Here is a 12,716-nt window from a genome sequence, read left to right on the forward strand (position 1 = left end):
AAACGTATGGAGAGTCAGGAAAATATGATGAAAGAATAAAATTATTCATCATTTATGATTGTATTTGTATATATTGATTTAATTTAAGTTTCTTAAATTAGGGAGTCAGGAAAATATGATGAAAGTGCAAATTACTTACCATTTATGATTCTATACATCCTTGATTTTGTTAAATCGAATATTTAATTTATTAATATATTAATAAAATTAAATTAATTAATTTAAATTAAATTTTAATAAATTTAATATATTTTTAAATTAAAAAAATATTATGTTATAATTAAATTTTTTTATTTAAAATAACTATAACAGGTTAAGAATCTGATCTAATTATAGTATATATATAAATATATTAGTAAAATTTAAATGTTTAATGTGGTTATACATTATAATTTTATGGAATATTTAACTAATTATATAATTATTAGAAAATATATAAAAGTTATTTTTATTTTAATTGAGTAAAATAATCAAATTACTCTAATATGGAGATTAATTTTTTATTTCTTAATTAATTTCATATTAATTGACTACCCTACCTTGCATTGTAACTCAGCCCCACCTGGGAATTAGTGAGGAGGGCTTTAGCGAGTTGGGTAAACCCATAAAAGATGAGGAGATCACTATGGTTATTAATTCTACAGGGCTGCTCAAAGCTTTAGGGTTGGGTATCTTCATGGTGCTTTCTACCAAAGATATTGGTAATGTGGTGAGCTAAAGTATTAAAGATTTTACTAGAGGTATCTTTGAGAAACGTAGAATTAATCATGTTAATGACACCCTTATTACTCTCATATTCAAAAAGTATATGCCGAAACTTATAATGATTTTTATCCCACTAGTTTTTGTAACGGTATCTTTAAAATTATGATTAAAGTATAACAACTTGATCGACCCTAACCAAACTAGCTTTGTATTGAAAAGGCAAATTATGGATAACATACCATTGCACAAAAATTTATACTCTCTATGCAAAGTAAAAAGGGGTGAAAATGGTATATGACCCTTAAGATCCATATCGAGAAAACTTATGATAGGCTGAATTGAGACTTTATACACTCACTAGTGTTAGCTTCCTCTTTAAATGGATTAATGCGACTATGTATTATATTTGCTTCATATCAATGCAAGTTTTCGTTCAATGGTAAGGTCATGAATCGTATTATCCCCTTTAGGGCTATTTGTTAAGGGGATCACCTATCCCTTTACATCTTTGTGTTTAAAGACTTGACAACTTATCAATCAAGAAATTGATGGTAAATCTTACAAGCCTCTTCAGATGAGCTAAAGTGGACTTAAAATCTCGTTTTTTTTTCCAATGATCTATACCTCTTTATAGAAACCTCTTACAATTAAGTGAAGTTAGCAATATATCTCTCATTAAAGACCTTGATTGTTACTTGGAGGCACTATTCTTGTGTACCTAAATCATGTTTTCTACCTATAGTTCCATCATTAACAAAGTTTAAAAGAGGCTTGCCAAATGCCAAATAGTCCATTTACCTATGGCCAGGAGAATTACCTTGTCAGATTGATCATGTCGATCATTCTATCATATATGATGTAGAAAACTTGACTCCCCTCTTTGACTTTTAATTAATTAGATAAGTTTATTAAGGACTTTATCTGGGACTCTTGAGTGGGGAAACAAAAATTCATCTGGTTAAGTGGAATAGAGTCCGTTAGTATAAAGAGAGAGGTGGGCTGGGAATTCAGAAGATGAGAAATAAAAATAAAGTTTTCCTTATGAAGCTTGGTTGGAGAGTGTTTAAGGAACCCAATAGACTGTAAGCTTAAATTTTAAAGCAAATAACTTTCTTAATAAGATTATTTATAGGATTACCCAACTCCAAACCAATAGTTTTGAGACTTAAAAAAAAATCTCATATGAGCCATCCAAACCTTTAAGGAGGAAATCACTTGAAAGGTGGGTGATTGAAGTAGGATTCATTTTTGGGCGGACATTTGAGTAAGCAATCATCCTCTTTTTTTTCACACTAGCTACCCCCCTCGTACAATGATTATTTTCTCCTTTGGCTCGCTTGAGGGGTATAAGCATTGGCACGAATTACAATACCCCATTTTAGCCTTTTTATGTATTTAAAATTCTCAAATTGTTATGGCTAATATTTTTAGGACCACTCATACCCCTGTTTGGCTATGCTCGCCCGACAGAAAACTCTCTATTAGTGCAATAAATTTCTTGGTATCTAATAATAACAGTAGCAACCCACACTGAATTTGGAATGACATCTGAAAGCTCTTGACCAATATAGAATAAAGGAGACGACACATCATCTAAGAGACCTTTTTATATTTATTGCCAAAATAAGGATGAGACTACCCTTCACGTCTTAAGGGATTATTAATTTGCAGAACAAGTATTCTCTTTCTTGATTGATGATAAATTTCTAATAAGTTTTTTTCTCTTTTTTTTTACAAGTATTTCACCTAACATCTTATAATCAACGTGAACATTTATAGCATTACTAGTTAGAAATCCATCTTTCCTACAACGATTTGGCTGATTTGGTGATGAAGGAATGACCTCAACCATGAGAACACCGGTGATGATAGATTTGCCAACCTGTGATATCATTCACTTTGGACTAGAGTTCCAAGAAGCCCATATATACCCAGATCCCCTCGGTCATCCTTGATATCCAAATAGATACACCTGGGTTAGATGGAGAGCCCTTCATGAGGGCTGGGTGAGGCTTAATTGATGGTTGTGACATAAGCTCCCTAAAGAGAGCCACTGGTTATGGGTTGGTCTGCGATCACCAGGATAACTAGATTTTGGGGTTTATGGCCAATTTTAGTGGTAGTCAATAGAATAATTGAACTTTTAAGTGTGCTAAAGGGCTTCTAATTTATTGTTGTTCAGACTTTTACTGGAGTTATTATCGAGGTTGATTTGTTGCTCACTTGCCACCTCTTGGTCAGCCTTACTAGTGGGTTCAACCTAATAATCCTATTGAGGAAGAGATTCAAAGCCTTCTCCATCTTAACTTGGAGATTCATATATCTCATATTCATAGAGAAGATAATTATTATGTTAATGCTTTAATGTCTAAAGCCCACAATATTGATGTTGGTTATGTCCTTATGTCTCATCCCTATGCGTAGATTAAGAACCACCTGATGAGTTGATTTGTCTCCCTTTACCTACTTGTATCCCAAAATAAAAGATACTTAAATTCTATTTTTATTTTTTAAAAATTATAATTGATTAAAAATAAATATTTTCAAGTACTTGAACATTATATAAATTATGAAAATTAGTATTGCATGGTAATTGTGGTATTTATAGGCAAAGTGGTTTTGAAAGCTTTAGTGCAGTTAACTAATTTAAAGAGGAACCAACATAGATAATGAATTAAAAAACTAGAAAAAGAAAAGAATGAGATTGAATCTTTTAAACAAATGATTATAATATAATAGAATATCTAATATTTATTAACCAAATTTCAATTTGTTATAGTATAATTAATTTTATTTTTATATTATATAAATTTACTATATATTTAGTAAATTATATTTTATATTATAAATTAGACTTTTATTAATTAGATAATTCTTGAACTAATTATTTACTTAAATTGTTACAAAATAAAACTTAAGTCAAAGAAAAAATAAATTATTGGTTTAATATGGAAAGACAACATAGGTTTGTCTTGTACCAGAGTGTATTCTGTTTGATCTGCTGTACAGAAATATCTTGACCTCACTTTCCTTAGCAAGAGGAATATTCTATATTATATATATCTACAATATGTATTTGTTGTGTACCATTCATGTAAGTTTTTTTTTTTTTTCAACAAACCAATTCTATAATATTTCATAAACCAGATTCAAATATCTTTTGAGAAGAAACAAATATCTTTGAGATTCATCTTCAATTTGTCTTTACTTTAAAGAAGAAAAATGTCTCATCAACTCGTCTAAACTCAAAATTTGCCCTCTAAAATCATGGGTTCCTCAGGCTTCATTCACAAAAGTTTTATAACTACCATTCGACATTTAGGTTTACGTCATTCCAAAAATCCCTACAAGCGTTTAAGGGCCACCAAGAACAACAAAAAGAATTGTGCATCAAAAGGTTTTGTGCCTATTTACGTTGGTGAAGAAGGTAAAAAATATGAGGTACCTGTGAAATATCTCTCAACCCCAGCTTTCCAAGAATTGATCACGCGATTCTTAGATGATGATCAAGTTGAGCCAAAGATTAATGGGCCTATAGTTCTTGTATGCAGAATAGAATCCTTTGATCAGTTCTTGAAGTTTGCTAAAAAGAATCACTAAGAGGGGAGGTTGCAATTTTTCTTTTCTCTTTTTTGAATAGAGTTTGATTATAGGTCCCATACAATGTTTAGATAATAAGTTTATAAGGATTATTTGTTAATTTTTTATTTATATAATAATAAATATTTCATCATCTTCAATACCTTTTACGTATATAAAGCTACCAGTTACATAAAATATTTTTTCTGTATAGTGAGAATTTACCAAATTACTCCTAATTCAACTCTTTTGCCATTATCTTCTAAAATTATTAGAGGAGTTAATGTGAAAAAGAAAGGTAGAGAAATACAAAAAATAAACACTACAGTCTGGAATAAAAAAAAACTAATTGGAAACATATAAAAGAGAAATACTAAAATTATACAAAAACTTAATGATCATATATATCATAAATCAATACTTAATAGTACTAGAAATGTGACAATATTAAATCTAATAAAGGAGAAATCATAGACTTTGCGTATAAAGCATCAACTCTACCATAAAGGGTGACACTGAGTTTTCTAAAATGAACAAAGAACAACCAAACATGGCCAAATATAAAACATCAAACTCCTCCATAAAGATTTATGCATTTTTAGAGATATCTTATTTTATTCTCCTTATTGTTACAAGTTGGATTATGAGCTATAAACTAAACCAATATATTATAGACCTAAATGAAAAAAAAAAGTATGTGCGCGTATATATATAGAGTTGTATATAGAACATTAACGATAGTTTGAGTCATTAAAAAAAAGGTAACTTCTTTTCAATATTGAGAAGTATAGGTATTAAATATAGTACAAGTACAAGTTATTTTCCTTAGTTTGGCTTTATGCTTTATGACATTTCAAAGTTGCGAACCACCATTTCTACCTTGCATTAACAAATTATATATTCAAATATTATATTCATATTTGTATATTCATAAACTAGGTATATTGTATCTTAGTTTTTTATAAGTTATTGATATTTTATATGGTAGAACAAGTAGTGGGTAAGATTCTCTACCTATCTAATTTTTGTCAAAAAATTTGTTTATGTAAAAAATAGAAGACCATTCACTTTATGATGGGTAGTTCATCCCATAAGAGATGAAAAAAAATATTATCCATCAACGAAGTCATTTTAAAAAACATAAAAGAGCATTTGTGCTTATATTTATTGGTAAAGGTACCACAATTGTCACCCTTATCGCCATCCTGTTATTGCTGCCATGACCATTCACACTACATTCTTTGTTGGCACCACCATTTTTATTATTGCTACTTTGACACTGTTATTGCTATTATTACTATTACTATTATTGTCATTGTCAGTACCATCACTATCACCATTTACACTTTTTTTTGCTACCATTACCACTAACGGTACTTCCACTATTAATGTTACCATCATTACCACTGTTGTTATCTATTACTACCATTGCCTTTCCCTCATTATCGCTAATGTCGTAATCAATATTGTCACGTGACTACTATTATGTTTAATATTGTCGCCATCACCAATACTCTATTTTGTTGCTACAACAATTGTCACAATCACAACCATCAATTATTAATATGAATTATGCAAAAGAAAAAATATGTTTCATGTCATACTCATTTTTTTGGCCTATCATCCAAGACATATATGTTAAGAATCTTACCTATATAAAACTTACTCTACTTTACCTAACTATGTTATCCTACTCAATCCACCACCAGATATCAAACATGACTTTAGTACTTTATTAGATTCATAAGTCCATTTATCAGAAAGGTATAAATTTATATGATATGAGTTATATTTTAAGAATTTTAGGTTAATTTCTATTTAACGTAAAATAATGATAATACTAACTAATTCTAAAAATATTGAAGTTTTGGAAATATTTCTTATAGTATGCAATATTTTTAAAGACTACACTTCATCAAGTAATATTAAGTACTCCTTGAGCATAAATAAATTAGTAAACGTTCATCAAAATTATAATATAAAAAAATAAAATCATCAATCAGATCTTCCAACTAGTTTATACTATTCAAGCATTTAGAGGAGGTTAACAAGTATGATGCCATAAATATTTGTAATAAAAAAAAGAATACATATATAGCTATAGAGGAAACCCATGAGGACATGGAGTATAGGGTAAAGTAAAGAAGCCCTTGTTAATAGTGCACTTGTAAAAAGAAAAAGGATGAGCTGACTATTGGAATGATAACAAGGGGAATCATCATTGGGATATAATTCTAATTAAAGAATTGATTATAACTCATAAACATGATGTCTTAATCATTCTAATCCTGAATCAATGGTTCTGAGACTACTAAGATTATTTAAAATATGGGTAACTAATAATTCATTCCATTTGAAGTTTTAAGAATCTAAGGACGTATTTAGGTCTTGTGGAAACATATATAGGGAGACTTTGCTGGTATTGATCATCTTCTTGAGTCTAAATAATTCATTCATTTAAAATTTTTAATTAGAAACATAATTAACTTCTTCTTTATGGTTGTGTATACGAGTCCTAATATTACTCATCAATGCCATTTTTGGTTGTAGCTCCAATCCATGACTAGTCAAGTGAAATGGGGCTTGGTTGATTACATGTGAGTTTATTGATCTCATGTTAATCAAGGATTATAAGCGAAACTTAGGAGCATATATAAAAAGAATTAATTAATGCAATTGATTGGGGTTTTAACTTCCAGGGTAATTAGGAATCCCAGTTCAATTGAGTCGTTTATAGGCATTAAAGTGCACATTCTTTTTGCACCTCCATAATTACTAACAATAGAGGAACTACGTTTTATAGCATTCGTACGAGGATAGATCACAGGCCACTAACTTGGCACTTACTATGCATGCGGTTCTACGTGCATGCTTAGGTTTTAATTGGATTGAAAAAGAAAAGGTTTGATATGATCAAGCATTTAATTGAATTAAATGTTACTTGAATAAGAAGTTTCAAATTCCACCACATCTGCTCTATAACATGGGTATACTTACAAATTAGTTATTGTAATTCGTAAATCCTAACACTTTATCCTCACGATCATCTGCAGCAACCCGCTTCATCTTTCTTCTTTTCCATGAAACATTATTAACTTCAACCAGACTTTGTTTTCCCTTTTCTCAATCTTTTTCTCTGCATTCAAACAAGTAATGTATAGGAGGGGAGGGAGGGAGAGAGAAAGAGAGAAACACTGCAATTATATCGATACTGCAGATGGAGACAGTAGGAGGAGGACTTCGTGGTTGCGGCAGTTTTGAGTTCCTAATAGGGCCTCATACTTGAATTTCAAATAATCAAATTCTTAATCTTTGACCTTTTACAGGGTGTTCGCTGCTTTTGAGCTGTACATATGTTGAGTTAGTGCACAAATTTCCAAAGCTTAATTATGATGATCTTGATTATAAAGAATTAATTATAATTAAACGTAAATAAATAAAAAAAATAATCAACTCAGCCCGCCAGACGCGTGAGCTGGTGGGAAGGGAAGAGGAGCCGGCCGTTGATTGAAAATGGTTGTTGCAGTTGGACTTTGGGAGGAGTGCCACACATGGTGATTAAATGTGTAAAAGATGATGATTAAGTAGGATAGGAGCTTACACACACACTCTATCTCTCTTCCCCCTTCCCATGCATTACTTGTTTGGATAGAGAGAAAAAAAAATAAGAAAAAGAGAAAAGAAAATTCTAGTTGAAATTAGTCATGTTTTCATGGGGAAAAAGAAAGATGAAGTGGGTTGCTGAAGATGATCGGGAGGATGAAATGTTGGGAGTTATTTTACTATATTTTTCATTTTGGGAGAAGGGAAATAAGAGAAAAAGTTGGGAGAAAAAAAGAAAATGATCTTAATTTTTTTTTTAATTTTAAAATACTTTAAATATTAATTAAAATTTAATTTTTGTATCACACGAGATAAATAATACTATATTTTCAAACTGGTGATAATTATTGAATTAACGAGAGTAATTTAAATATTTTTTAAGAATATAAAAATTAATTTGATATAAAATTTATAAAAGAATCTAATTGAACAAAAAAAAAAAAAGACCACCTCAGTGATCAGATTTTCTATCTCCAGGGAAAAAAATTACGTAGTTATCGAAATATTTTTAAATATATAAAATATTAGAAAATCATATATGTATTTTTTTTTTTTAAAAAAAGAAAAGACAGAAATTCTATGATACTATATAAAAATATAAATATATTTTAAAAATTTACTTTACAGAAACAAAATTATTATAATATTTAGTTTCTTAATACTATTAGTTTGATGACTGGAGATGACTTTATCTATCAATTCAATTTAATCTTTGAACTTTGTCCCATTTTTTATTTTTTTTTTATTTTAATCTTAAATAAATCTTAAACGAGTTCCATCTGCTTCTACTTCTACTTTGAGGCCGAGGCCGAGGCCAAGGCCAACGAAGTTAATCCGCCATGCATATTGCTAAACAAGTTGGATAACAATTTGCAAATACAGTAAAAAACGATGGACAAGAAATTGAAGATTATGAACAAAAAAATTCGTTGTTGAAGAAAGAAACTGAAATAATTTTATTACTTACACATACAACTATCATATTATATACCCTAATTTTATTTCCATTGTGAAATTTTTAACATAAAAATAATACAAATTCTTCATGTTTTAATACTATTTGATTTTCCATATCTGGAGAGTAAATAATAATAAAATAAGTTTTGATAATTTAACCAAAATTCTAATATATTATTAAAAATAATTGCCTCATCCGAGGCAGTCGGTTTGACCTAACGAGTTCGTTTGACCTTCACAACGTGGTTCAACTTTAAACCCCACAGTCCGCATCCATCTCAAACAAAAAAAACCCTAATCATATCTAATAAAACCAAAACTACTTTTTGCTCAAGCAAACTTTTAATTCCAGAACTAGAGTGTTTCTTGTATAGCAATCTTCTGTGTGAGAGAACAAGGAAACGTTGAATTCAAAGACAAACCTAACTAGGCTACATGCTTAAAGAGGAAGTTTAAGAAACTGATTCCTCTTGATGAGGATTATTTGCTGGATGATCCCTCACCGTCCATTTCATCTATATCCCTGTATCTTCGTATAGACCTGTTTGATATACTAACATATGAAAATCAGATTGCAATCTACCACTGTACACTAATTCAATCCAACCACACCAGATCATCTCCACCGCCTGCTTTCTGGTTAGAACGGTTCTTGGATCCATCTTCAGCCATCATTTGATCTGAGTTGCTAGATGGGTTAATCCTGCATAACAACAGAAGAAAGAAATCCCACTTCTATAAGACAAGCAAAATCAAAATCAAAATCAACATACACCCATCAAACAAGAAACACAAATGACTCAATTGATCATAGAGATTTTATGATGATAATATTGATTACTTAATTTCACTAAAGGGTAACTTTGACCAGGAAAATTTATGCAAACAGACAAAATATGAAGGCAAGAAACCCTAATCACTCCCATTGATCAGAGAGATTTTACGATAATAATATTCATCAATCAATTTCATATCAAGGGTAACAACTTTGACCTGGAGAATTCATGATCAAGCAAAGAATATGACAGCAATACTAAACCAATTTCCATATAAATGGGTGAAAATGAGACTTCAAAGGAGACAAGAAGAACAAATCATGGCCTAGAGAGAGAGAGAGAGAGAGAGAGAGAGAGAGAGAGAGAGTACAGAGCATCAACCGGACCAGAGACCATGCAACAGACCCGGATCGAATTCTTATCTTTTGTCATATAATTTAGCTGGACTAGGCAGAAATATGTATGAAGCAGTCAGCTCAATTACCATACCAGAATTTGACATTTGTGATAGAACTTTTTCAAGTGTCTTCTCCTCTTCAATAATTTTAGGAGCATATATATTACATGCTAGATTTCATTAACGAAAAGCTTCAAATCAAAAAACAAAAGGGGCTAATATAAGATTCTGTAAGCACCTTATTCCTGAAAGATTTAATGACAGCAATCAATAGCTTATCTCCTGCTATTTTTCTCACTCGTTGTATCATCTCTTGCCGTGATATTTTCTTTTCCTGGACAACAAAAAGATTGAATGTTGTATCAGCTTAAATCACAGAGGAAGAAGATGAACAGAACAACTTAAAATCCGAAACAATTCAAGCATTACTTACCTGGTGATCCCTATGGTACTTGGAGATCAACCGCATTGAAGATTGAGGAAGGTACTTGGACAGCGCAGAAATTAGAGCTGGAAACGGCATCCATGGCGAAGTGGGCTTCTTCGAGGAATCTGGAATCCTTATAAAACCTGTCAAGCGAGGAGGAGCTTTGAAGCTTATAATGAACTCTGGCAAGATGTGAGTGTTCATGTGGGTGCTCCAGATTATATACTTTTTGGGCGAAGAAAAGGTGTCCACCCCAGAATCGAAATCCTCAGAACTTGGATGAGACTGATCAGAGCCAGGACGCACCACCTCTGGTTTGCCCAATACAACACGACAAAGCAACAAATGATGTACTCCATGTTCATCAACAATCGAGTTCCTCAAACTACAAAACGCAGCACGATAACAATTACGCATCCATGAAAAAGATTAGTATACATATATAAATATATGTTAAAAGTAGATGAATACCAGTCCATAGGAGAGTCATCTGGAGAGAAATAAATGCCACGACCATATAATCCATTGTTCTTCAGCTGTGCAGGGAGACCAAAACCGTGTTCTATGATGCTGCAAATCTCATCTCTATCAGTACCATACCAGGCGTACTTGACATTTGCATCGCCGCCATGTTTTCTCTGCGTTGCCATGGAGAAAATCTGAAATGTCTGCAGCCTGGCTTTCCCCGTTAAAGTGCTGAATCCATTTCTATGGATTGACAAGACCTTGGTTTGCGAGCCAAGCAAACCCAGACACAAGAGAAATCTTCGCTTAATGAGATCATGAATCCTGTCCCCTTCCAGCAATCTAATCAGCCCGTTGCTAAGGGTCGGGGAATCATCACAACTAGGACCAGAAACGCCACTTTCACAATCGGAAGCTAGTGATTCTTGATCGCGGGCTGCGTCCAAAATTGAATCAGAACTACCCGTTTGCTCAGATTGTTGATCTGATGCGTGTCTCGCGAAATTGTTCGTATCGTCGAGTCCTCCCATAAAACGAAAAGTCTGTTCGTGACACCCCATGACGGAAAAATCTATAAAGTTGCTAAAAAATTTGAAGGAATTGTTTACAAAAGTTCAAGAGGGATTAAATTGAATAATTTGATTCAACAAAAGATGAAGATTAATTATAGACAGAGAGGGGAATAACTGAAGGAAACCAAGAGCAAATTTCGAATCACTACCAAAATCAACAAGGAAAAACCAAGGAGCTAAGAAGGAAGAGCCCGAAAACTAAGATATATTTGCAAGAAACGCAACCTGAGATGAAAGCAAAATAAACATCTAGGCAGCACGAGAGAGTTCCAGAAAAAGAAGGTAGATAGAAAAACAAATTCGATCAAAGTGAAAACCCACAAAAAGTGAGAAAACCAGAGATGAGAAATAACAAGAAGGAAGAAGAAAGAAAACCCAGAAAGGAAAAACAAGCGGAGATTATGAAAGAGCGAGGAGTCGGAAAGAAGATTTACTTGTGTATGTAGTTTTGTGATTTATATAGCAAAGGTGTGCAAAATTTGAAAAAGTAAACGGTTACTTGGAGAAGAGGAAGAAGAAAGAGAAGGAACACTTGGTATTTAAATGCATGTGGGTGTGGGTGTGGGTGTTTTACGAGCGTGTGGCGGTGCGGCGCTAATAGTTTTAGGGCACGTCGTTTTAGCCCAAACGGGAAAGCGGTTAAGAACCAGAGCTCGCGGAATTTTTACCCTTGAGAAAAGTTAAACGACTGTCCTACCCTTGTGCAGATGGTAAAATTACTATTATAGCAGTTATGTGACGTCGTTTTCGAAATTACGGTTTTACCTTTAAGAAAAATAAACAACCGTCCGACCTTTTTGCATACGATAAAACTAGGATTTTACCCTTTTGAGAAAAACGTGGGTTGTGGAGTTTCTCTCACTTCAAAGCCGGTGGTTTGGTATATTTATAAAAATACAAGCTTTTTGTATTGCAAGTATGGAACGGTGTGCTGCGAAATTAACCAAATCCACATTGGTTAAATAAATTGTATTTATTATTATTATTATTATTATTTTATTATCATGTGAGAGCTGACATTTTTTTTTTTGTGGAAAGATAATAAATTTACTAATTATCTAATGAAAAAATAGTTTGTATATATTATATTAATCAATTCATATTAATATTAGATTGACTCTTGGTGTGGTTTTTTAAATTTATTTTAATAAAATTATTAGCTTTACTAATAGAAATAGCCCATAGATTTTTATTTAATTTTTAAGAAACCTGTGGTTATTTTATTATTTTTTCCT

General features: G+C 31.7%; 1 protein-coding gene across 1 annotated transcript; it reads right to left on the bottom strand.

Annotated features, from left to right (window-relative positions):
* Positions 1–8,997: 8,997 nt before the first annotated feature.
* Positions 8,998–12,058, bottom strand: LOC110812593 (putative inactive poly [ADP-ribose] polymerase SRO5). Its single transcript, XM_022039411.2, has 4 exons — positions 10,916–12,058; positions 10,451–10,829; positions 10,256–10,351; positions 8,998–9,547 (listed from the first exon to the last, which is right to left on the bottom strand). The coding sequence occupies exons 1-4, from the start codon at positions 11,467–11,469 to the stop codon at positions 9,542–9,544; spliced, it is 1,035 nt and encodes a 344-aa protein (XP_021895103.2). The 5' UTR covers positions 11,470–12,058; the 3' UTR covers positions 8,998–9,541.
* Between the last annotated feature and the right edge of the window lie 658 nt (positions 12,059–12,716).

Source organism: Carica papaya, chromosome 9 (assembly GCF_054855325.1).
Source record: "Carica papaya isolate Zhongbai chromosome 9, ASM5485532v1, whole genome shotgun sequence".
Classification (NCBI taxonomy): Eukaryota; Viridiplantae; Streptophyta; class Magnoliopsida; order Brassicales; family Caricaceae; genus Carica; species Carica papaya.